The sequence below is a fragment of the Alligator mississippiensis genome, chromosome 7 (genome assembly GCF_030867095.1).
Source record: "Alligator mississippiensis isolate rAllMis1 chromosome 7, rAllMis1, whole genome shotgun sequence".
NCBI lineage: Eukaryota > Metazoa > Chordata > Crocodylia > Alligatoridae > Alligator > Alligator mississippiensis.
This window is the reverse complement of record NC_081830.1, coordinates 38,981,161-39,006,305: the sequence shown is the minus strand read 5'-3', so window position 1 is coordinate 39,006,305 and position 25,145 is coordinate 38,981,161. Positions and strand designations below refer to the sequence as shown.

Genomic DNA, 25,145 nt, shown 5'->3' with positions numbered 1-25,145 from the left:
CCAGTGGATGCTGTCAATCAGCTGATTTTCAGCACTGGGTCTGGGACAGCCTTGAGCCAATGCTGAGACGCAGCTGTCTTGCATTGTTCCCTAGAAAACTTGGGAACAAGCAGGCTACATACATGTCTGGCACAGAGACGTCATGAAATCCCTTCAGAACACAACTGTGCAAATCTGCTTTTATCACTAAATACCATCCTGTATGTTGGATCTTAGACTGGCACTCTTCAGTATTGTAGCAGAATATTTTCCCAGGATCTGAGGATATTGGGCAGGAGACTAGTGCTAGGGTAGACAACACAGAAGGAAGGATGCAAACATACCATAAAATGTCTATTGTTAGGCAGTAGCAGCCAGGTTATCTGAACATTTCCTGTTATGGTGGACCCCAGCAACCTTCCAGTCAACACGGTGCTTGTGCCCCCCTCAAGGGAGCCACATATCGAAGCAATTTCTAAATCTTGACTTTTTAGGGCACTTCATAACTCAGACCCACCCTAGTTCATTGTTCTGGTAATGTATAGCAACAGCCAAAAGGGACCTAGGGGTAATGACTGACCATCGCATGAATATGAACCGTCAGTGCAATGCAGTGGCCAGCAAGGCAAACACCACGCTGGCATGCATCAACTGATGCACCTTGTGTAAAACTAAGGAAGTTATATTTCTGCTGTATTCACCACAGATGAGACCGCAGTTGGAGTACTGCATCCAGTTCTGGGCGCTGCACTTCAGTAAGGACATGGAAAAACTTGAGAGGGTCCAGAAAAGAGCCACCCGTATGACCAGGGACTTGCAAGGCAAGCCATACAAGGAAAGGCTGGGGACCTGGGCCTCTTTAGCCTAAAGAAGAAAAGGTTGAGAGGGGACTTGATAGCGGCTTACCACTATATCAGAGAAGTGCATCAAGAGCTCTGTGAACAACTGTTCACTAGGGCACCCGTAGTGAAGACTAGGACCAATGGATACAAACTCCTGGAAGGATGCTTCAGGCTTAATACCACAGAAAACTCCTTCACAGTCAGGGTGTCTAGACTGTGGAATAAACTCCCTCCAGAGGTGGTGCAGTCACCTACCCTGGAAGTTTTCAAGAGGAGAGTGGACAGTCACTTCACTGGGGTCACTTGACCAGTTGTCTTCCTGCCTAGAATGGGGTGGCTTGACCTGATGATCTGCAAGGTCCATTCCAGCCCCTAACAATCTATGAATATATGAATTAACCCCTGTTTAACAGTCATAAAAGTAACCACATTTGTCTGCATTTTATGAGCAATTTCCTGTGGGCAGTCAGGAACACCGTCCTACTAAATGCTGAGCTCATTTGGGATGATTAAATAAATAAGGCCTAACCTTTGTTTCAAAGTTAGATTATTTGATTCCTTATTATTAATCCCTTCTTCCAGGTAGTCTTGGAACACTCACAGCCCAGATAGCAGTGGACAAGAAGCAGGCTAGAGGCTTAGTAAGACACTTACTGTAAAAACAAAGGGGTAAGCATTGCGTCCCAGCTTCTTCAATAAACGTTCCTGTAGTGAGGTGAGAGAGTCTGGTTTGTATGCTGGTGGGTACAACTGCAGTCTATAGTAATACAGATCCCTTCGGAAAGCCAGGCCAATCACATCAATGTCTTCTTGGCCATACCGGAACGCACAGGTCAGAGTCACATACACTGTAAAGAATACACACAGCAGATTACGCGTGCCCTCTGGCCCAATTCCAATTCATATTATAAATAGCACCATAAATTAATTGGATAATAAGACTGAAGCTCTGGACACGTAAAAGCAGCATGCCCAGTAACTAGAGCTTTTCCTCACTATAATAGGACAAAATGTGCATAGACCATGTAGACCCTAGGAAGCAAGATAAATTATTGCTTTGCTGTGGGAGATCACTTTGAAGAGAAATGGAAATTTCTGAAATTACATAAAATATCACACCTGTCTTCTTCTTGACAAGCTCGGGATCCACATAAACAACACCAACTAGAAACACAAAGAGAAAAGAGTAAAAATTAGGCAGTGTGGAAGAAAGATGTTAGTTCTTAATAAGAGTTGAAAAAGAATCTGTAGCAAGGATGCATCTATACTTACTGACAGGTTCCACACTCTCTACTTTGTCAATGAAGTCTCGTTTCCCCAGATAGACAGTCAGCTATAGGAAGGAGAAAGACATCCCAACTGTATAACAGCCAATCCTACAACACACTAAGTATTCTTGCCTGAGCTGGCAAAAATATTTAAGCATGAGTAGTTCCCAGGGACATCAATGGGACTATTTTGTTGTTAAAATATTTAACTGATCAGGGTAGTGGGCTCAGCACATTGCAGGATTGAGTCCCAGAAGTACAACACAGCTCCTTGCCTTAGAGGCTCAGAGCTGTACAGTTATGAACTTCTGCATCATCTGACTGAAAAGAAAGAATGAATGTTGATTTAGACATCCAGGTAGCCAGCAAAGGCATTGTCCAAAGGAAGGACAGGTGAGTTGGCATCTGAAGTAACTTCATTATTTTGATGATCAAAAATTGTCCATTTTCTGAGAATTACATGTATACAGCTTCCTAGGGCTCAGACCTGGGCCTGAATATAGAACAAGTTGTTTCTTGCAGTGGCAATGCAAACCAATTCTTGAGTTACTTACCGACTTGTCACGTGAAGTCTTCCTGAAAATAACCTGCCTCCGGCCAGAGTTCTTTGCAGGGCAGCTCATTTCTGCACGTGGGTGTGTGACTGTACAAGAGTGAAGACTCCTTCCGACAAAAGACCTTCAGGCACTGAATGAGATTAGAGCACAGTTATGTCTAATGAGGTAGAAATTCTTAACTCACCTCTATAGTACCTTAAACAAAGACTATCCTCACTATGCATTATCTTCTTAACAGATGGGCGTTTTAATCCAAGCCACAATCTCCTGCCACTGTTACAACGTGGGCAATTCCTGCCAGTAGAAACTATTACTATTTCATTAGAAAATTTGAGTTACAACTTCGCTGCTGGGGCAATCTTTTTTTTTTCCCTTTCTTTTTTAACCTATTTATCCTACATTCAAGCTCCAAAAATAAAGGCAAGATCTCAGTTTCTAAGCTACCAAGGGAGTGATGCAGGCATGCAGCTGAATCTTCATGTTGCTTTAAGTGAAGTGGAAACACAACAGCCACATATGGGACAGCCAGTCAGTCTTTAAGGAAGTGATTCTCAACTAGGTGCCCTGGCAAACATGATTCGCAAAATAAACACACAGATTTAAAATTGGAACTGTAGTCTGAGTTCTTTGCAACAGAAGAATTGCTCTACTATTTTTCTGTAATCTAAAAAAAAAAAAAAGGAGTGAAAACTAAGAGCTGGAGAGGGGTGCCTTAAGTCTAACAAGGGATACCTTGAGTTCAATGAGGGGTGCCTTCAGGTTGAGAACCACTGCTTTAAAGGAAAAAGATGTTAAAGTTTGACCCTTTAACTCAGGATGCCTTCCTTTTTTTCTGCAAGGACATTTCCATTCACCTCAAATTTTCCATCTTCCCCCAGCCCTTTCACCTTAATGGAAATTTTTAAGCAAAACTGTATAGTTGGCTGTTTGCTTTGTGCACATGCAGCTGATTTTAAAGTCCCTTAGTGACATTGGTAATGCCATAACTCAGCTGTTACTTGGTAGGAACTTTTCCCCAAATATTAAAAAAATCATTATTTTTTAAACTAAACTTTTGCAAAGCTACCTTGGAAAATGACAAAGCTAGACTACTCCAGAAGGCAGAAAAAGTCTATACATTTGATTGGATGCTCTTTGTTTTTCCATCCAGTTTTCAGCCAGTTCTGCTGCTTATGTTGTCAGCTTGAAAAAGGTTTAGATAGAGGGTATAAAAGGTATTTATAGGGACAACTTATGCTATATACAGACATACAAAAATTTTCCCCTCTGGAGAAAGTTCAGTTCAACTTTGGAAACAATCAGTCAGAGGGAACATCGGGACAAGTGAGACAAATATTTAGAATTTCCCCCTTTGCCGAAAGCAGCAGCAATTCATTTAAGTCCAGAATGAAATTCTTTGATGAAGCTCTGAAGGGAACATATCCCTCCCCCACTCACACACTGCAGAGTGCAGACCCAGAAGATTTAGGAGAAAACAAAAAACCCCACAAAAATAGCCAAAAGTTAAAATACCTTCCAATGTCTCAAATGTCACAGCAACTGCCAGAAGAAAACATTACACAAGGAATAAGATGAGAACTCCTAACACTGAACAAAAGGTATTTTCCAGGCAGACAGTTCCTACTTATCCTTGTGTGTTGGAGCAAACCACTAGCTTCCAGGTGAGAACTGAGCGCAATTTGTAGTCGATTTGGAGATGTTTCCAGCTCTTAATGTCCAAGATTTCATAAACTAATCCCACTCAAGGAGTAAATAATGTACCTAGATTAAGATCCACTTGGAAACTGGCTAGGTCAGCAGTGTTGGGTATTACTTAAGGGAGCACAGGCCTGATGAACGGGTCTACAATGTCATTGCCAGACTCATAGCTGTATAAGGACAACACAAAGACTTACAGAAAACAGGAGGGTTATTGCTTTGCTCTAAAGCTCTGTCTCCATCTTCTATCTACTGTAGTTACAAATCATACAGCTAATAAGAAGCTAAACATTAAGCATCTCACTAATGGCTCTTTATCTGTCAGCATTAGAACAAGACTTTATAAATACTACATAGTCTAGACTCTAAGGGTTGCAAACACATCATAGTTATTTTCACAAGCTTTAAGTTCACCTATTGTTGCTCCACCAGCATTCCCCTGACATGTTATGCACATAATATAGATTGCCAGCATACTGTTTGTTGTTCCAATTAGCTTATAAAGGAGAAGTGACAGTTATCCATGTTTAAAAAATTAGAATCAAGAGGAGCAAAGAAATTTGATCAATTTAGCTTCTTTTTGCTCATGAATACTCTGAAAGGAGTTTGCTTTGCTTTGATTGCAATTTGATTTTGTCCACAAAACAAGGAGGGTAATTTTTGGTGAGTAAACTATTCAAAAGCAGCTGTATTCACCAGCTCACTTTGGGCTGTTTGATTAGAAACAGATCGCATAGTACTGCTTCTGTTCCCTCCTTGAATAGACTCTCTTGAGAGTGTGTTTGATGGAGCCCTGAAGGCAAACCCAGCTTACTTTTGGGAACAGTCACCCAATATTTACTTGAAGTCAGCACAGCAAATTTTAATGCATTTCTGAAGTGGCCAAGGAATTTGCATAGGACAGTAGTTCTCAACCTTTTTATGGTCAAGGCACCCCTTGGAAAATACCAGCTTTCATTTTTTAACTACAAACCCAACACAAAACCGTAAAGAAATTCTTTTGCAAAAAACTCAGAAAGACCACAACAGGTCTGAATGCTTTTGACACTCTGGGTTCCTATTCAAAATAACTTTCCTCCTCCTTGTGAATCCAGTTTGCACACTTAACGCTAAGAACAAGTGGCACCCTGGCACACATTTGTAAGGATCTCAAGTCAAACAAGGGTGCCACAGTACCTTGACAGTCACTAATATAAGGCTTGTGCTCCTAAAGCATTAAGCAGACAAGATTATTTGCGTAAATCCGGTATCTTTTATTAGACCAACTAAAGTAGTTGGAAAGAATTGGCTGTAGCCTTGCCAGCCTAAAGCATTAAGACACTTCTGAAATCCCTCGTTGGCTAGAATATTTTGGAAGAAGCAAATATGTACCCACAGGCAAAGAAATCTCCAGTCCTGCTGTACAGAAGACATGAGATGTACTGTGACTGCTCCGCCATGCAACATTGTCACAGCACAAGCTGGGGGGCAAAAGGAAGAAAGGCCATTTCTCTTGACAGCTCATTTGGCTGGTCATGATTGGATTCCCTTACCTGTTCCACAAGACTAGAATTCTTTGGCTTATGTCTTGCAAAGCTGCAGTCGTTAGAAGGTTAATGGTAATTTACTGTCAAATGTTAATTTGATAAGGATCATTCAATAGCTGTTGTTGGAGAGGAGGAGGGCAGGCAGTACTGGGGAAGAAAGACATTAGTCAGCCTTTTAGGATGGACAGCTCTCTGACTTCCTTTGTGCTTCTGCTGGCTGCTTTGCAAAGCCCCAAGGCTGATCAGGGCCTCTAGCCACCGCTTCACTGAAGTACTTTAAGGGCATATATAAGAGTTAATTTTCTCCATATTGCTCAGTCCAAACCCAAAGTCTGAATGGAGACAGGAGAGATCAACTCCAGAGATACCACGTCCCCCCAGCTTCACCTGGAACTAGATGCCTGCTTACTCCCAAAGGGGCGTTGTGGCATTCTACCATTTGGTTATTAGTTTCCACAGTCTAAGGCAGGACATGGCTCTTGCCAGAGCAGTAAGACATTGCTAAACCAAGTGGTAGTGATCAGCCTCCAGGAAAAAAAAAAAAAGCCGACAGGAAAACAATGTTCAAATCCCAGAAGAAATGCCAGATATGGATTACAGGCTTCCCTGGGTTTTCATAGAGCCTCTCTTCAAAGGTGCAGGTTAGTTCCGGGTGGACAGTGTACACTAGTCTACAGTCAGAATCCTCAGTGCAGAGGCAGAGCAGGCATTTTTCCACAGCACGTGCCACCTTAATTCAATTTCCTTCTGCATTGCCCTGCAGCTGACTGCAGGCGGTTACTGCAGGACGCCATGGCACTCAGCCAACCCTTCTCAGCATAAGGGCAGAGCCACAGTGACCTTGTCAGGTTCTTCCCTACTTGCCAAAGAGAGTGATAAAAACATGGTTACCTGCGGTACAGACTAATCTCCCTACTAGGTGACAGCACAAGCCAGTTTCCCACCAAGGCTCTACGAACCTTTTAAATCAAAGCTCCAAGTGCCTCCCTTTCACACTTACTTCTACTGAAGACTGCATTTTATACTTTGAGACACCAGGCACTACGGTAATGGGACATACAGGCTTGAAAAGGTATTCTTCCATGTTTTAGGCAGTTCCCTTTTATATGCATGTTTGCAGCCTACTTTTTCTTTCCATCCAAAAGGTCGTCCGTCCGTGTCCCCCCCCCCGCATAGTAGGGGTGGGCAAAATATAGCCAGTGGGCCGCATCCGGCCCACGAGGCCATTTTATCTAGCCCATGGGGCCCCTAAAAAAATTTAGAAAATTAGTATCTATCTGCCCTTGGTTCCTGTAAAAAATGACAAGAATCAAGGGCAGAAGGACCCAGGGGAAGCCTGGTGAGCTCCCACAACAGTAGGGCCCCCCTGCCCTGGCCCCCCCAGCAGGGGCTTCTGGCCTGGGAGCATGTGGCTGCCCCCTGCCAGAACTGCAGGCAAGGGGGAAGGTGGGGGGAGGGCAGGGGAAGGCCCAGGGGAGGGAAGGAGCCTGGGGAAAAGCGGGGGACGGGGGGGAGTGGCCCCTTGCCTGCCCTGTGCCCAGCGCCCCATGTTGTAGCCGCTCACAGCCCACATGGGGCTGCCTGTGCCTGCTCCAGACAGCTCCGCACGGGCTACAAGCAGCTGCAGCAGGGAGCACTAGCCACAGGGCGGGCAAGGGGCCACTTTCCACCCGCCACACTCAGCTTTTCCCCAGGCTCCTTCCCTGCTCCTTCCCAGGGTGAAGGAAAGCGGCCCCTATCCCACCCCATGGCTGGCGCTCCCTGCTGCAGCTGCTCGCAGCCCATGCAGCGCTGTCTGGAGCAGGCACAGGCAGACCCAGGTGGGCCGTGAGCAGCTGCAGTGTGGGGCACCAGGCACAGGGCGGACGAGGGGCCTCCTTTCCCCCCCACGCTCAGCACCAGCTTGTAATCCGGCTCCACTGCCAGCCTGGGCCCCGCACCCGCTCTGGGCTTGCCCATTGGGGCTGTGCATGGCAACAGTAACTAAAGAACCCCCACTTGGCAGTGGCAAACACAGCCCAGCACAGCACCTCTGGGCTGCCCAGCACACCACCTCTGGGCTGCCCAGCACACAAACTCTGGGTGGGCAACAGCAGCAACCAACGCTGCCCGGTGTGGCAAGTGGGGGGGCCGCACCTGCTGCCACCGCACGCAGCCCCAACCGGTGAGCCTGGAGCTCGCGCAGAGCCCAGGCTGGCAGTGGGGCTGGGTTACAAGCTGGTACTGAGCACAGGGAAAGTGACCTCTCGCATGCCCCATGCCTGGGGCCCCGCACTGTAGCCGCTTGCAACCCATGTGGGGCTGCCTGTGCCTGCTCCAGACAGCCCCGCATGGGCTGCGAACGCCAGCAGCAGGGAGCACAGGCCATGGGGCAGGGTCACTTTTCCTCATGCTCAGCACATTTCTTCCCTGCCGGTCAGCAGGGGGTTGAGGATGTGCGCTGCCTGTACTGTAGGGCTGGGGGGCACTGGGAGTGAGCAGGTACAGGAGCCAGCAGGAGCACGGGATCTGCACCAGTGTCCCGGGGCTGGGGCCAGTGCCGATGGATCCCAGCTGGCAGGGGCTCTATAGAGCCGGGCCAGCTCCCCACTCTCCCTGCTAGTGCAGCCCAGCCCAGACCCACAGAACCCTGCCAGCCTCTGCCCCGGTGCTGACCCTGAGACATTGGTCCCAAGATGGTGACCGGGGGGGCAGGGCATCTGTCAAGGGGCAGGGCTACCCATGTGGCCCTTGACAGCCTGCCAAAACTGGGTAAGCAGCCCTCCCCCCAAAATAATTGTCTGTCCCTGCCTTATAGCCTTTTCTAGATGCAGACCTATCCAATTCCTAGAGAGAAAAAAGCACAGCAAAATTTCAAAAGATCAAAAGAATTCCAAGAAGCTACAGCCATCTTCTCAGGACAAAATAAAAAGAACATGGATCCTTTTCAATCTGAAGTTATGTTTTATACGGAAGCAGAGCAGACTCCATTCCTTTGTTCAACACCATCATAAGAGAATTTTTCAAAGGATCTTCCTAAAGTGGCAAGTTTGGTTTCCCTACTTCTAAATTACTTGAAAGTACTGTCAATCATGAAATAGCTGCACCCTTGAAAAAAGCAGGTCATGACCTCATTCCCTTACCAGTGTCACCAAACTAGAATTCTTTGGCTTATGTCTTGCAAGACTGCAGTTGTTAGAAAGTTAATCAAGTTCACTCCATCTTGGAAGAGGTACAACCTGAACTAGTTAGACAGACGTTACACTTGATAAGTGTATGAGTGGAACTGGTGGTTATCTTTGTTGCATAAACAATGCTTAAAAATTATAATATTGACCTACCTTTTACCCCTTGTTTTGGAATGTTCAATGTTATTTGGCTAAGAAGCATTCAACAAACAGAAGTCTCCTGCATCAAAACATTCAATCCAAATTGTTGTTTATGTTGTAGAAAAAAATTATCAACATCTTAAGCCATCCTGATCCTCTCCATCGCAACCTGCACAGTTCTTATTATGGCAGAGTTAATCCCCGGTAATATTTAATCTCACCGACTCATCACTTAGAATGATCCGTTTATCTGCAATCCTCTTGAGGTCAGCTGGGCATAGGACAGGGGCCTTTGTAGAGGTAGTGTAATAACACACTTCTCTGAAGAAAGTTTCTGGGAGCGGATAGAGTATGATTCCTTCTCAAAGTGGTTCCTTCACATTTTAGAGCAATTGGTCCCCATAGCTGACAGCAGAACTGCAGTTTGTTTGTCATCCTCTTCCATTATTTGAAAAACAAAAACCATTAACTGACTTTGCTTTCACCTCTCACCAACACAGGAGAAGATTGGCTAAGAAAATATCTTAATTTTACACAGGAGAGCTGAGAGACTCCTTACCAGCTAAGAACTGCCTGCCCAGAGTTTTCCACCTATTGACTCCTCTGAAATATGAACTTCCATTTCTAGCCAGGAGAACTTTTACAATCTTTTCTCCAATGCCTGATGAAGTGCACTTGTGCCTGAAAGCTTGCAATTAAAGAATTTTTTTGCAAAAATCTTGTTGGCCTAATAAAAGATATCACCTCTACAATGAGCCCCAATTAATTTTACAAGATACAGGTGCAAGAGGACTTAGATGGTTAGGTTTCATTACTCCCAAGTTGGCCCTAGGTTTATCTTACTGTTTAGTGTACAGGCATGGGCAAAACCCTGCCTGCTGAGGGATTTTCTCCAGCCCACAGCAGGTCCTTCTGTTCTGCCCTGCCCAGGCACGGAGGGCAACGCAGGCTGTGGTGTGTGCAGCCAGTCCTGCTGCCCCTGGGCATGCAGTGGGGCTGGGGTGGTGTGGCAGCCCGACTCCAATTCCTGGCAGCCCCAGTGCCAGCTCTTTCTGGCTGCTGCAGCTGTCAACCCTAGTCCCCACTGCCTGGACATCCTAGCCCATCTGCCCCACCACCAGGCAGGGTGCACAGCTGGGTGGCTGGGATGGAGCCACAGCCTGGTAGGGAGCAGTGTCTAGGAGCTAGATGGGCAGGCAAGACTAGGTGGGCAGGCAGGAGACCCTGGGATTTTGGGGTGGTGACAGTGCAGACAGGGCTGGGGAAGAGCTGTGAAACATTCCGAGCACATCCCTGTCTGCAGAACTGGGGCTCTGCCCTGGCCCTATGCTGTCATCACCCCATGATCCCAGCCCTGGATGCAGCTCCCCATGTGCCCGGCTATGCACCCTGCCCATGTGGCTCCTACCCAGTCTCAATAGAGACTGCAGGACCGCAGGGCAGTGACAGCATGGGATTAGGGCAGAGCCCCAGTTCTGCAAGCAGGGAGGTGCTGGGAGTGCACTGCAGCTCTGCCCGACCTGGTCCTGATGTCATAACCCCATGATCCTGGGGTCTCAGTGCAGACCAGTTAGGAGCCATAGGGGCAGAGCACAAGGCCACACTGATGGGAAGCTGCGTCTGGGGTTGGGTTCTTGGAGCAGTGACCGTGTGGGGCCGGGGCAGAGCTGCAATCCACTCCCTGCACATCCCTACCCGTGGAACCCACGCCTATTGCAGGGCCGTGCAGGCAGTGGATCACAGCTCTGCATCATGCTATCACCCCCCCATGACTCTGCCACATGATCCCAGCTTTGCTCACCTGTCCCACTCCCAAACACCACTGTCCACGGGCCTGCAGCCCGCATAAAGTTTTGTTGAGGTGTTGTGTGAGGAGTAAGGGGGGGGAGGGGGTGGTGGTGCTGACGTGGCCTGTGACAGCTCAGCAAAAAACTGTCTACGTAGCCCATGGGCCGAAGTAATTGCCCATCCCTGGAACACAGTTTTTATACCACCATTTTTTGGTCTGTATTATGAAACTGAGAGGCAAGACAGCAGTTAAAACAGCAAGGGAGAAACAGACCATCTCCTGTGATGTATTCCTGGGTGAACAGGGACAATCCATATTCCTGAATTCAGTAATCTCTCCCTCACATCAAAGTATGTACACTAACCTTCCAAGATTCAAAGATAGGTCACACTGTAAAAAAAAAAAAAAAAAAAAAAAAAAGTACAAACAATGAGGAAGCCGCTTCTTTTGCTATAGTCTCAAAACAGTATTTCTGATAAAAGACCATATAGATTTGGCTATAAGGACTAATACCCCTTGGACACATACCTGTCAAGTACAGGCCACAATCCACTAATCAGTACCCCTTTCTCTCTCATGCGCACTTGTGCATGCATACACACACACACACACTTTGCCAGTGAAATGGAAGTGGAGGAAATCTGAAAATATTTTCCCTTTTCTTCCAGGACAAGTATAAACACAAATTAATAAGAAATACTGTAGGTTTTAAAAGCAGAACACAGGTTTATTTACAATCAAGTTCCGATGAGCAGCTGAATAAATAAAAGATTTGCTCTGTATACTCCCAACTCCCCTCTACAGAAGTTGTCCGAATGAAGAACCCCGGGGGGGGGGAGGAAGAAAAGAGAGGAGGGAAGGGAAGAGGGGTGGGAGGAGGGAGGAAGAGAGAGACCAAGCGTGCTGTTACAGCAACCACTCTCTCTCTCCTAACCCTGAAATCCTTCAAAAAACACACTTCCTTAGAAAATGAGCCCCAGGAAGGAAGCAAAATAAAGTGCAAATAAAAAGGCGTTATAACGTTGGTGGCTTGTCTTGAGGCCAATCTGACATGGAAAAATTTGGCTGGATAAAAGCTATGCCACAGTTAGTCCCACCCTCAATCCCATTACCAATTTGGATGTCTGAGGACACAGGGAAAGACCCCTGCTCCACAGCAGCTGTTAGGTTCCAGCACACAGAAATATTGCACATGTGCTCAAGAGATGGGGGCAAGTGGCCTGGAACTGCCAGCACCAAAGTTCTACATTTGGGATTCAAGCCTTTAGCTCCCTTGTGCTCTACCAACAGCCTCCAGTGCAGAAGGATGGTTGGACAGCAAAAGGGACTGGGCATTAAGTTCTGGTACCAGAAGTCAAGGCATAAATACATTCTTCATCACAGCAGCATGGCAGAAGTTGCACATCTCTCCCACCTACTAGGTAAGAATGCAAATAAATTGTCCCCAAAGTTTTTGGTATTGCTGCTAGGGGAGCTCTTGTAAAGAGTTTTAACAAAGGGTGCAGCTGCCCTGAGAATGAACAGTTCCCCGAAATAAAGCTCAAGCTGATGCAGGGAGTTCAGACTGCAACTGCTGCAGTGACCTTGTCGTAACTGGAAGAGCTCCGCACTGAGCCAATAACTCAGAAGCCAGAGCTGTCAGAGCACTAAGACAACTGAAATTAGTTTGTAACTGTTCCATCATCTTACAGATCGACTAGGACCCACCCTGTCCGTGCTTCAGATTTCCACACCCCAGGCCTAAGCTAGTCCACAGGAACAGAACACAGGAGACAGGACATGCATTAGGTCAGAATACACAGTAACTTCTTTACAGCACACTCCTGACTTGGAAGTGTCGCAGATACATTTGCATAACAGGATATTTGGCACTGCTGTCTGGTGAGGGAATCTGTCTAGTATCTTGGGCTCCATTCAGTGCATAGGTACCACATATAAAAAGGCATGACTAGTAGCACTATCATCCAGATCAGCTAATCACTTGAGAAGTCTGAGTGCCAACAGCAGGGTGACAGGCCTTCAAAGACTGACTCTGGCTCTTCCTCCTTGATTGCCTCAGAGATCTCCTCTGGAAGGCAAAGCCCACAAACTTCATAGCACACCCAAAGATGGATCTGCACTTGGGTCTCCGTTCTGTCCAGCCATGGATGAGTACCCTCATATAGGGAGGCGTCTGACGCTCTGCCTTTCATTCTCCTTCCAGTCAAAATTCAGACCACACGACAGCCTTGTTTCCTTTGTCCACACTGACCACATGAGCACCGGCTGGTGACCATGCCACTGCGTTGATAGAGGAGCTGAAAGGAAGTCCGGTGTCTATTTAGAACAGAGTCTAATTTCACAAGAGCATTTAGAAGGGGACTGATTTCCAACAAAATAATTAATTCTTGACTCATGAGACTCACATCTTTAGAAGTCAGGAAGAGACACTATTTGCTCAATTAGTACGCACTATATTTAATGTACTCCACTGGAGTCAGATATCTTTAAGTCAGAAAAAACATGTAATCCAACAAGCAAGGGAATAACAATATCTTGGCCTTAATTCCATTACACGGGATATCAACATGAATAAATAGGAGGACCTACAGATTAAAATCCCACACCCTTATCCACAGAAAACCAGAGGTCTACATCCTAAACATCTTGGCTCCAGCAGCACCCCAGACACCTGCATGAGATTAGTCAGACACCTTCCCATCTCACCTGTGATGCTTTGCAAGAGCTCTCTCCACCTTCCCAGTGAGCACATTCCAAATGTACAGGGTCCCATCAGCTGAACCAGCTGCCACATAGGTGCCATCAGGGCTATTAAAATATATTGAGTGAAGAAAAGAAAAAGAATATTAGAGTCAGCAGCTTTTGGCTACACACCATCTCTCTCCATACTGCTTTTCCTCGAACAAACCATGCTGACATTAATGACTTTGGGACAGACCACACTACCAAAGGCTGAGGTACAAACAGCTCTTATTCACACCAGCTAGCAAAGAGTTGGCAAAAAAATTAAATAAAAAAAATCAAAAAAAATCAATGGGTTTTCAAACCAGATAATGATTTCACACCCAGCATTTCATAAGAGATCTAGACATAAAAGGGAGATTTTGGATTAGTCAGTCAAACTCTGGGCCTCTGTTTCTCCATCCGTAAAACAGGGATAATACGACTGATCTTGGACTTCTAGGAATGAACAACATTTCTTTTTGCTCTACTTGACTCCTAACATTAGGTAGCTAAATGAAAGTCTATCATAACAACTAAAGGCCTCAAGAACAGGTTTTCCTTGTGCTAGATTGCTTACACATGAGGCAGCCTCAACCACTAGAAGTTTATCATCATCTACAGGGTGGGGGGACAGCCAAGAGGGTAAAACTTCATGAAGTGCACAAGATAAGTCGTATCTATATACACACGCCAGTCCTAGTTCCCCTGCCACGTGCTTTAAATATTAAAAAAAAAAGTTAAAGGTTAAATCTTAGCCTCTCTCTTTCAGTTTTAAATTGAATCCCCCTTGTCCTACTGTTTAAAAATATTAACCTTTATTAGGAGAGGAGGCAGTATTTCACATGTTCAACATCTCAACACTTCCCATTAGAAGACACTATTTTCAATTGCTTAGAACTTTCCTACACTAGCCCCTCAGGCTGAAGTTTCCATTGCGGAGTGGATACCTCGAACTTTTTTTTTTTTTTGTGAAAAATTGTAGCAAAATGGTTTTGCTCTTTTCTTCTTCTTGAGAGTGATATAAGAAAAAGTTTCACATGTTAAAATGATTCTTAACAACTGTTTCCTTGAGAACTTTCAATGTCTACACGTTTTGGGAGGTGGACAAAATTTGGCAGGAGGATCATCCTGCTGTCAAGGACATGCCTCTTCTCATTCCTGAGAAATGCTGCCTAAATCTGACCAGGATATAAACCTCTGAATAACTGTAGTTCACACACGTTCAACAGAGTCTGTTAGAATCTGACAGCTACATTCTGTGAAGATGTTCTGAAGATTTGCACACATTCCAATTCAGGGTGGCAGAAGGAAGAGTAAGTGTTCCAAGCGGTTTGAGTGCTAGAACTGAGAAGAGGAAGTCTTCCAGGAGTAAGGGTACTGTGAGCAAACTGGCATGACCCCAGAGCAGACAAGAGATCCCAGAACTGGCTAAATGAGAAAAATGGGAAGAGACAGACTACAAAGAAAGGAAAAAGACTGGAGTCTCCTTCCACCTCAGGCAAGTTATTTTAATGTTTCAAGGGGTCAAAATTGAAGCTGTATAGATAATATTAATTCTGACATTTTCTTGATCTTGCAACCTGAATGTTCTTTTAATGTATTTGTGTGTGCAGTGAACTTTACCTGTACCATCTTCCCTGAATTTTACAGATGCTAAAGTTTTTCAACGTCCAACTTTGAAGACCCATTTAGCCATAATGACTGCAAATTTGTAAGTGTGCCTGTGGAGATCTAATGGTTAGCAGTACTGGCTATAGTAGAACTTGCAAAAATAATTTCAGAATTAGTAATATAACAAAAACAAATTAGTGACCATGCACACGTTGATTGCTAATTAGCTGGTCCAGAACCCAATAACTCCCCCACCCACCGCCCCCACACAAACACCACCACAGAGGCTGTCAAGCAAACCAGCATTTGCTGCTTCCTTCCATCCGAAACTCCATTCAGTTTCCCCTTTTGGCCTCTCACCTGAATACAACTCTGGTCCAGTCAGATCCGCATTTGAATCCCTGGGCGCTGAAGCAAATTAAAACCAGACAGTCATTACTTTCCTCTACTATGAGTCTTGATAAAGCCAACTCCTTAACAAAGGACAAAATGAAGATAACTGCACACGGTGGTATAAATTTATTTCTTGACCAGTGCAAGGCACCTATCCCTCAGCAGTTCTTTGCATCGGGCAGAAGTGCTCTCCTGCTTAGGCTGCCACCATTTTTTTGAGGCACAAATAATGGGGGTTAGCATGCTTCATCAGACAGGTGGATGCAGAGCCAAGGGAAAGCTACACTATGCTACCAAGTCACCTGGTTTAGAGGTGATGGGAACCATGCTCACCTGAAGGTCTGTTTGACAGCATTAACCCGTAGATCAATGATCTTCAGCAAGTCGTCTCGGGAACAGGTTAAGAGCTCTGTTCTCTCTGGATTCAGGTCCAAAGCAGTGATCCTCCCAAGCAGTTCCAACTCCTGTACTATGCTTTCAGACCTGAAGACAAAGAACAGCACGAGTTATTTGGGGCTGAAAATCCTGTCACTTATCAAAATCTACATCCCTACACTTCTCCCCTTTGTAAAGGCATGGAAAAAGAGGGATTCTTTGAGTTCTTCATACTTTCTAGATTTCCTGACCAAGGTCCCACCCATATTACAACTAATATATGCCTAGTCAAAGACTAGAGCGTATTTCCTCCAGAAATGGTTAGTGAAACTGAAAACTAGTAAAAAAGACAGGAATTGAGTAATATAAGGTATTTCCGTTCCCAGAACAAGGCTTCTGTTTACATAAAGACACCCTGCTCTTAACAGCTTAGAATAACCAGAAACTGTAATGTGTGACAAAAGTAATTCACCCTTGGCACCCTCACATTCCTGTAACAAATACTCCAAACAGTCCAGAAAGAACAGGAGATTGTAATCCAGGTTCCAATTACATTGTTTCATGGGTTTCCACATAATTCTTTAACATTTCTTACACTCTTCCCACATTTACCCCCTTCCACCCTGCTTGAAAGGGTGGTTTTACCTTATGTCCCAGAAGCGAACTTTCTTGTCAAAATGTCCACTCATTACACACTGCTCAGTGCAGACTATATCATTGCAGCTAGATCCTGCAAACACTGTTTTTATACCTAAAAAGGGAAAGTCACTAGTAAGACTTTGGGCTAGAGTCAAGTAGTTAACAGGAGAAATAAAAATCATCCTCTAAGAATCAAAGATGCCAATTAAATCCTGCAGCTGAACTGAAAAACTTCTGCACTGCGAAGAATTAAGGGGAAGAAAAGCAATCTTGGACAACAATCTTGCTACATCAAGAATGCTCAAGAGCCAGTCTACAGAAAAATTCTTCAGTAGCTTGTCGTAAAGAAAACATTTCTGCTACAAGTGAACTGAACCTTATTATTTGCTTTACTTAAGACACAAAAAATACCAGTAAGGTTTCCAAGAGGGGCCTAAGCTCAGCTAAAAGATCCACCTTGCCTCCAAGTTTCTAAGAAAGAATAAGAACCTTATCCTACAGGCTGAAGGACAAAAGGGTCCACAGAATGCAGCTGTCTGATCAACCAGATGTAGACCACATAGTCTTCTTCTTTCTCCTACTCCAAAAACCAGGAAGTAGCTAGGCCTGATTTGCTTTATGCAAATATATGAATCATAGTAGAAGATGCTACAATTTCCTACTCATTGGATACCATGAGTATGCTTGCATTGAGGTGATAAACAATACTATTATGCTGCCAAGAAAATACGGCCTGCACACCTATTCCTAGTCCTTGTGCATTGCCCTTGGCAATAAGGTGGCAAGGGCACCCTTCACATTTCACTCAAGATACTGCATTCTAGTGTGCTCAGTGTAGTAGTTTTGGATGCCTCCAAAGTGCCCTCACTACCTCATTTTGGAATAGATGCACACTGAAAAGCAAGGGTTAAGTCCCCAGTGGCATAACTGAACTTGCTGCCATTGTGGTGTCAATGTACCCAAAGAATAGCACAACTCCTTTAAGATTAACACTTCCATTTACATACATTATGGGGAACTGAAGGTGGACAGAACACAAAAGCATACAGTGCTGGGATGGACTTACAAACTTTGCTGCGCAGGTCCCAAAGCTTGAGGGTCCGGTCATGGCTCCCAGAAACAATACGCGCATTGTCCAACAAAAACTTGGCTGACATGACTTTACCACTGTGACCTGTCAGGGTGTGCTAGGAAAGAGGAGATTTAGATGGTTTAAGTAAGCAGTCTTGGCTATTCTTGCTCTCTTTCCTTCTGGCTCTGTGGGGTCTTGCCACTCAGCAATTTAATATGGACACTCTCAGGGTGCATTCACATGAACATCTGGAAGCTTTTCAAAAAGGAAACAAAAGGCCAGCAGCTGGTAAAGTGACTGAATGAGTTGAGAACAATTCACACATAGCAAAACTCTTCCAAATTTAACACTTCTTCATCTAAATTTAAAGCCAGAGCTGGTTTTGATATATTTGGATCATTCTCAGGTTGTTCACACAACAATTAGAACTGCTGCCCTTTTGAAACTGTACCAAGCTGTCCACGTACTGAGAAACAGTTCCATAACTCAATCTAATGTCTGAGAAAAGGGGTTGGGTCACAAAGAGCTTCTATTAGGGCTAGTAGGGTTGGAGTGTTGCTGTAGCCAAGATGGTCCAGAAAGATCTCAAGAGGCATTTTGTGATATTGGCTTCTGTAGCAGGGCATTGAGATGCATCTGCTCCTTTAAGAGAGCAAGCAGCCTCTGAGGCTGCTTGCAGGTGGCAAAGGGGAGCTGAGGGACTCCTCTTACCATAAGAGGGAACAGGCTGGAGCTATACAAGCCCAGAGTCTGCACTGGTCAGGGAGTCTCTCCCCCCAGCAACCATGGAGTAAGGAGCTCCTGGCTGCAGGGCACAGGGCTCCTGCAGAGACCTGGATTTTGCTAACCAACTCTGCAGGCCTGGAAACAGACACAAGTTTGCTGAGCAGAGAAAGATTGGGTTACACGGAAGTGGCCTTTGTTTTATGTTAACCTAGAACAGGGTTTTTCAACCTTTTTTTAACAAGTGTACCTCTTCTGGTAGCGAGCGGCAGCCAAGATGCAGAGTGGGGGTGCAGGGAAGGCAAAAGGGGGCTGCCACTACTCAACACCCCGTGCTGCTGCCGCCACCCCACCCCACTTTCCCATGGCCGGTCACACGTATGGCTCTGTGGACTGCTGACAGGCTGTACGAGGCCCATCAGCAGCCCATGGAGCCATCCATGTGACGGCTGTAGCAAAGCAGCATGTGGTGGCAGCACAGGGCAGTGGCTGGTGATGGTGGTGCGGGGTGGCAGGAGTGGCTGCCTGAGAGGAGCGCAGCCACACAGGGGCCAGGGCTGCAGCACCTGACTTTCTTTTATCTGCCTTCCCAAGCCATATTAGGAGAACGTTTGTTTCCTTAGACTGAAATATGTAACATCAAAATGCTCCACACAAGGTATACTTTGTAACGGCATACATGCAGAAGAGGAAGGAGCTTGTATGTTTCATCACTACTTGCTAGGTGAGTTTTCTTAAAGTGTGCATGTAGAGACCAAAGCTACACAGTAGGTTATGCTGTGAAAGCTCCTTATAGTTAAAAAGGGTTAAAATGTCAATTAGAATTGTGCAAGAATACAAACTGTGGCTAGATCCTGTAACTATGGAATCTGCAATTTCCTGGTGTCCATAGTAAACATACAGACAAAGAATATGGGCAGAAGCAAGCCATTGTGCTAGACTCCTACAGGAGACTTACCCGTAACCGATAGTCATCAACTGTCCAGATTCTGCTGGCAAAGTCATTTGAAGCTGCTAAAAGGTAAGAGCCCTGTGAAGACAAAAGTGATTTAGGGAAATTTCTCGGGGGGGGGGGGGGGGGGGGGGGGCAATCATCTACATATAGCCAATATTTCCAAATCGTCTCATTTAAAAAAGAACAAGACTTCTATGAGTTTTTATACACACAACCCAGACATCTCCACTCTAAACAGTAAAGTGCTGGTCAGCATTTTAGATCTTACAGGGATCAGCTTAAGGAATAATGATATTTTATACAATTTTAAGCCGCTGTCAATTACTCCCCTAGGTCTGATGACTAAAGTAATTAGAAACATATAACAGGGTTCTCTTTAGAGCCATACTACCAAGAAAGCACTTGAAGAAGAAAACAGCAGCAGAGTACAGCTGAGGTCATGGCCTCTGAAGACTTTCAATAATGATGTCACTTTTTACATGAGACAAGCCCACCAATTCCCAAAGGCAACTTAACCTAAGTGAAAAGATGGTAATCATGATGCTGGAAGGGACAGACATTTTTTTTGCATCTCAGCACCGCTCTCCATAATCACGTCTTTTAACTGGTACTATGATGTTAGGATTCTCCAACAATTTAACTTCACCCAGCTTCTTTCTGGGCCAGGCCTATCTAACCCATAGCTCCAGCATCTGCTGTTGTGCCCAAATGGACTGCTCTAAAGAGTGAAATTAGCTCAGTTCCTATCAATTTCACTGCCATCCATTCAGTTCTGAATAGATGTAAATGAAAATTAACTAAATCTAATCAGGTAATGGCAGATGCACATGTAGTTAAGCCTTACAGTTCACAAAGGCATACAGCAAAACCATAGCACTGTTGAGGTTGAAGCAAGAGACGGTAGAGGGCTGAAAGGTTGTGGAAGTACAATTCTTTAGACAATGAGGCCTTTCAGCATAACTTATGGATGTAACCCTGACCACTAAGCTGTATAAATGTCGCAGAACCAAAAAAGATACAATTATCAGATGTCATGGCATTCATAAAACAGCAGTGGAACTTCATGTTTTGGGAAAAGTCTAATCTAGTTTAAAAATTCCCCATGTCAAAATCTGAATAGTGGGATATTGATTAGCACTACAAAAACTATAGGACTCAAACAGCTATTTTATGCATTTGTCACTTGCTCCCGCAGGTACTTTACCTCATTTATTTAGTGATGCATTTAGAAGTATGAGCATGGAAATTGGTGAAAGAGCACAAAACTAGTGAAAATTATTTTTTCCCCAGGCAAAGGGCATTATAAAAATACTTACAGCACTGTCAAACTCGATGCTTGTAATTCCTGCATTACTACCGGAGAGGGAGCCCTTTAGCTCACACTTATCTGTAGGAAGAAAAACAATCAAGCAACAGATCAGAGTAGGAGCCAATACAAACAGAGGCAAATATGTGACCTTCAGTGGTGGTTCCATTTGACCTACTCTGCAACTTTAGTTATTACTACACCCCCCCCCCCCCCCCCCCCCCACAACCCCACTGTGTAACTACAGAGTAGCATGACTTTGAATCAGGTCATCTATGTCTGCTTTTATTCTACATTTTCCCCCAAAAATAGTAAAGTCAGCTTATTCACCATAAGAGGCTCACAATTCCACAGTGTACTTTTTGGGTCTACAAATTGTACGCTTAACTCAAGAACATCAGTAAATGAGCCCTGAGCAGAAAAAATTGTTTTTCATAATCCCCCTGCAAGGAATTTGAAGTTTAGCAGAATAAGTAGTGTTCTTAGTTGCTTACATCTCTTCATACCGAGCTCCCAAGCAGAAGCTTACCTCCAAAGACCTCCCAGAGTTTAACCCTCCGGTCCATGCCTCCTGTTGCTAGTAACCGAGAGCCAGGACTGAACTGCACTGCATTCACTTCCCCGTCATGTGCATCCTTGGGGAAGGGGAGAAAAGAGGAAAAAAAAAAAGAGCCACCCAACTGTTTAGTACAGACAGACTTGGCAGCCTATAGAAACATGCAGGTTGAAGTGTGAGCACGCTAACTAGTTCAAGCATGATCATCCTTCAAATCCAGAAAGTCCACGCTAAATAAAGTCAGCAAATCTTTCCTAGATGAGGACAAATTAGTATCACAAGAACACAGGTGGATTACTATAACCAGGTACTTGGATGGGTATAGGAACCCTTTGGGATTTGTTCAGCAACCACACAGTCAGCTCGGATACAAGAGCACTCAAATTAATGACCGTTTCACAAACCAGTTTGACCCAATATTTTCTATTATAAAAATATAAGATGTAGCATTGCCCTTCATGAAGCCAGAATCAAAATTGGGCTCATCATTCCATAATAATGCACCCAAGAGGTCTCAGCTTGAAAACTTGAGATCATGCACAACCAGTCAAGACACTCCAAACCCTCAGCTCCTTTTAATTGGTTCTGTTGGATGACATTCAGTACCATGTCTCCTTACACTGTAGAGACCTAGAACTGAGCTTACCCGAAGCTGTCAGCAGTATCTCCTCCATCACAGCACTACTAGAGTGTGACAGGATAAAGGGAGACTGTTGGGAGCTAGGAGGGTAATGGAAGTGCATTTCCTGTGCATTCAGACCTTTTACTATTCATCATTGACCTCGGAGAGACGTATTCATTAAACTAGCACAACAACGGAATGAACATTTAGCCTACAAAGGATGTACCTGCACCTGGATGCATCTACATGAGTCATATACTGTGGAGTAGACTAATAAGCTCCACAGTAAATATCTCATGTCTACACGTATGGCCCTATTAGGCTGCAGGAAACTAATAAACTCTGTAGCAGTGCATGCGTACACACTGACACAGCTGGCTGGGGTGTGAGGGTGCTTCAGTGTGGGGGCTGCCTGCTGGCTAGACCTGCACTGGAGCACCTTCTGCATCATACTGAGCTGGGGTGCAGCAGGCCCAGGCTGGCAGGCTGACCCTCTGACAGCCAAGGCTGTTCCAACTTGGCTCGACATGCTGTGGGTCCAAAGCGTACATTAAAACAGCACACCTAGGAGTAATAAACTCAAGCACAACACGTGCTGGAGTTTATTACCGAGAGCTAATAACTCATGTAGACGAGCCCCCTATGTTCTTGTTCTAAGGCATCTAGGTCAAAGACAAAGCCAGCACAGGTTAAATGTGTAAAGTAACACTACTGATTCAAGAGTTACCTTCTCATCTCCAAGTGCTACCCAGAGCAGTTTCAACAAGCAGAACTAGACACCCCAGTAGTTGCTGCTACTCAGTGATCAAGTTCTCTTCTTAGACAGCACGAGTCTGCAAAGACTTGTATTCCCTGGATATACTTACAAAAACACATACAGCAGTACTGGGCACTCTCACTTCTTTGCTGGAGACTGGATGCGTCTCTACATTGTCTTGGGGGATGGGGAATGAGGACAGAGAGCGCCTCCTGAGATGGGATACAAAAGAAAGTTATTTTAAACATAGCAGCAAACTTGGCTTGTCTTTAAGTGGCAGACAGACCTTGATGATTTCATCTATACTGTAGGCTGTGGATGAGAAAAGGGCAGAAGTGCTATCTTCATTCTTCCCCCAACCCACCTCCGCCCCTTCCCTGGGATTTCAGCTAGTAATTTGTCAAAGCAATGTGCTGTGTCCTTTCACAATTTTTTGCATTTCACTGTAGACCTATACTTCCTTTCTATCTAGTTTAGCCTAAAAGCCAACTAAGGTTATCAGAAGTCACTGACCACCTAACTCTTGAGAAGTCATGCTCTCTTTCTAAAAACATAAGAGAAATTATGGACCCTGTGAGTTTAAGACCATCTGACTCACCGTCACTAATTCAGACTGCACAACAGCAGCTATGACAGGATTTCAGACAGTTGAGTTCTGCATTTAAAATCCCAGATTCCATTCTTTATTAAAGGAAGATCTTCTAACACAATTAATGCAGAACTCAACCTAAAAAAACAACTCAGTTTTGAAGGACAGGTTACTGACCTGTCACTGGTGATAACCTCACTTAATTTAAATATTCCAATTAGAGGGGACAACTTCCGTCACTGCAAATGAGAGCCAAATCCACACATCATCTCACTCAGAGCAATGGGCTGCAACTCAGCAACTGTGGAAAGTTTTTAGCCAAAGGTAAGACATTTGAAGCCTAGTCAGGGCAAGGAAGCTGGGTTCCACGTTACTTCAATGTCACATTCACATGCTGGACTAAGAGTGGATAATGTTTTCACCTGGCAGTATCAGAAGAGTGATGTCCCAAAAGGGGAGATTCAGACAGACTGGAGGGAAAGGTCAGAGGTCAGCACACGGCAAGATGGAAGAAACAGGAAGTTGAGGAGAACAAAAAGAAAAAAGAAAAGCAGAAGCTAGAAGAAAGGCTGACATTAAGACATTTGTTTGTATTCCTTGAATCACTGAAATTCTGGTGTTCATTGAAATCAATGTATTTAAAAAGGTAAAGGTGTTCTAACATACCCAAAGATATTAGTGATAGAGTCCAGAAGGCCTCCAGTTGGCTGGGAGAATCGCTTACTAAAGAGGAGGGAGGACAGGTTTAAAACTTGGTGAACAGTTCAAGTAAAGATTAATAAACAAACAGCCCACTGCATCAAGTATACAGGAAGACACCCTCCCTTTCAGTTACCCCCAAGAGGGAGAAACCCAGAAGAGGGCAGCAGCACCAACTTGGAATACATATTTGAGGGTGAAGATAGGGAGAGGAGGAAACCCCTTCACAGATACCCAAGTTTTAAAGAAAGAGATTTTTTCAAATGTATGCAATTTACCAGGTCTCATCAGAGTTTTAATCACTTACACAAATTCCTAATCTCAGTTAGGTCTTCCTTTGCTGCTGTTGTAATATGAACACACTTAAGTCTAGATAATAAGTTACAGCTTTTCAACAGTTTTTTAAAGTCCAGAAAGCCCTTTTCCTTTATGTGGGTAAATCCCACCATAATATAGGAATGCACATTAAAAATAGCAGTATAATACTTATTGCATTATTTCTGTTTGGCAAAAACCCCAACACTTTCCTAGAAGAGGCAGCGCATTAGTCATCTGTTTAGATTAGGTGCTTCAGCAGGACATTTTGGTGCTTTTATCTAAAGCTGATTCAATAAGCTATTAGATAAAAGCACCAAAAAACATTGCTGAAGCACCCAATCCATACAGACACTGGGCGAGTCAAGTCCAGCTAATGCAATGCCTCTTTTGGGCATGTGCTGAGCTTGGTACAGGGCCCCAGAGTTTAAAGTAAAGCACAGGGGAGTGTTTAATGTCTGTAAGCAGCCAACATGTCCACTGTGTAGAGGAACAGGAAGCTGTAGTGCAAGCACTGCATACAACAACAGCCTAACCTTAAAACAGTGGTAATTATCCCATCTCTAACTCTGCACCCTGGCTTGTTCCAATACCCATGCCTACTTGGTCTTCCTATGCTATATTGGGGGAAAAAAACTCTAATCAAGGTAGGAGCGTCAAACTCATCTGGCCCACAGCCTGGATGAGTCACCAAAGCTGAATCTACAGGCTAGATCTGGAGTGCAAAGCCATGTCATCTAGCCTGTGGGACTGCCTAAGAGGCCAGAAATTTGGCATCAGCAACATTAATTTCCACAGTCCTAGAGTCATGGCAGTTGCCACTCATCCCACTGCCAGATTTA

General features: G+C 44.7%; 2 protein-coding genes and 1 non-coding gene across 4 annotated transcripts in view; all 3 read right to left on the bottom strand.

Moving 5' to 3' along the window:
* The window catches only part of SAG (S-antigen visual arrestin), a 35,345-nt gene extending 28,241 nt beyond the window's left edge, over positions 1 to 7,104 (bottom strand). Inside the window, exons 1-5 of one of the 2 annotated variants that reach the window (XM_059730880.1) lie at positions 4,159 to 7,104; positions 2,644 to 2,776; positions 2,094 to 2,154; positions 1,941 to 1,985; positions 1,476 to 1,669 (exon numbers count right to left, since the gene is read on the bottom strand). In XM_059730880.1, the coding sequence (XP_059586863.1) occupies positions 1,476 to 1,669; positions 1,941 to 1,985; positions 2,094 to 2,154; positions 2,644 to 2,712 (369 nt within the window). In that variant the 5' untranslated portion in view covers positions 2,713 to 2,776; positions 4,159 to 7,104. The remainder of the gene's footprint in view (positions 1 to 1,475; positions 1,670 to 1,940; positions 1,986 to 2,093; positions 2,155 to 2,643; positions 2,777 to 4,158) is intronic. The other variant, XM_059730879.1, reaches the window with a different exon arrangement.
* A 4,565-nt stretch (positions 7,105 to 11,669) lies between these two features.
* ATG16L1 (autophagy related 16 like 1) overlaps positions 11,670 to 25,145 on the bottom strand; it is a 25,550-nt gene continuing 12,074 nt past the window's right edge. Inside the window, 11 exon segments of the mRNA XM_059731855.1 lie at positions 11,670 to 13,264; positions 13,674 to 13,775; positions 15,663 to 15,710; positions 16,029 to 16,178; positions 16,716 to 16,821; positions 17,776 to 17,896; positions 19,463 to 19,534; positions 20,776 to 20,846; positions 21,295 to 21,400; positions 22,810 to 22,912; positions 23,956 to 24,047. Coding sequence (XP_059587838.1) covers positions 13,171 to 13,264; positions 13,674 to 13,775; positions 15,663 to 15,710; positions 16,029 to 16,178; positions 16,716 to 16,821; positions 17,776 to 17,896; positions 19,463 to 19,534; positions 20,776 to 20,846; positions 21,295 to 21,400; positions 22,810 to 22,912; positions 23,956 to 24,047 — 1,065 coding nt within the window. The 3' untranslated portion in view covers positions 11,670 to 13,170.
* LOC132251949 (small Cajal body-specific RNA 6) lies at positions 21,832 to 22,103 on the bottom strand. Its single transcript, XR_009463694.1, has one exon. It is a non-coding gene; the product is annotated as a small Cajal body-specific RNA 6 (non-coding RNA).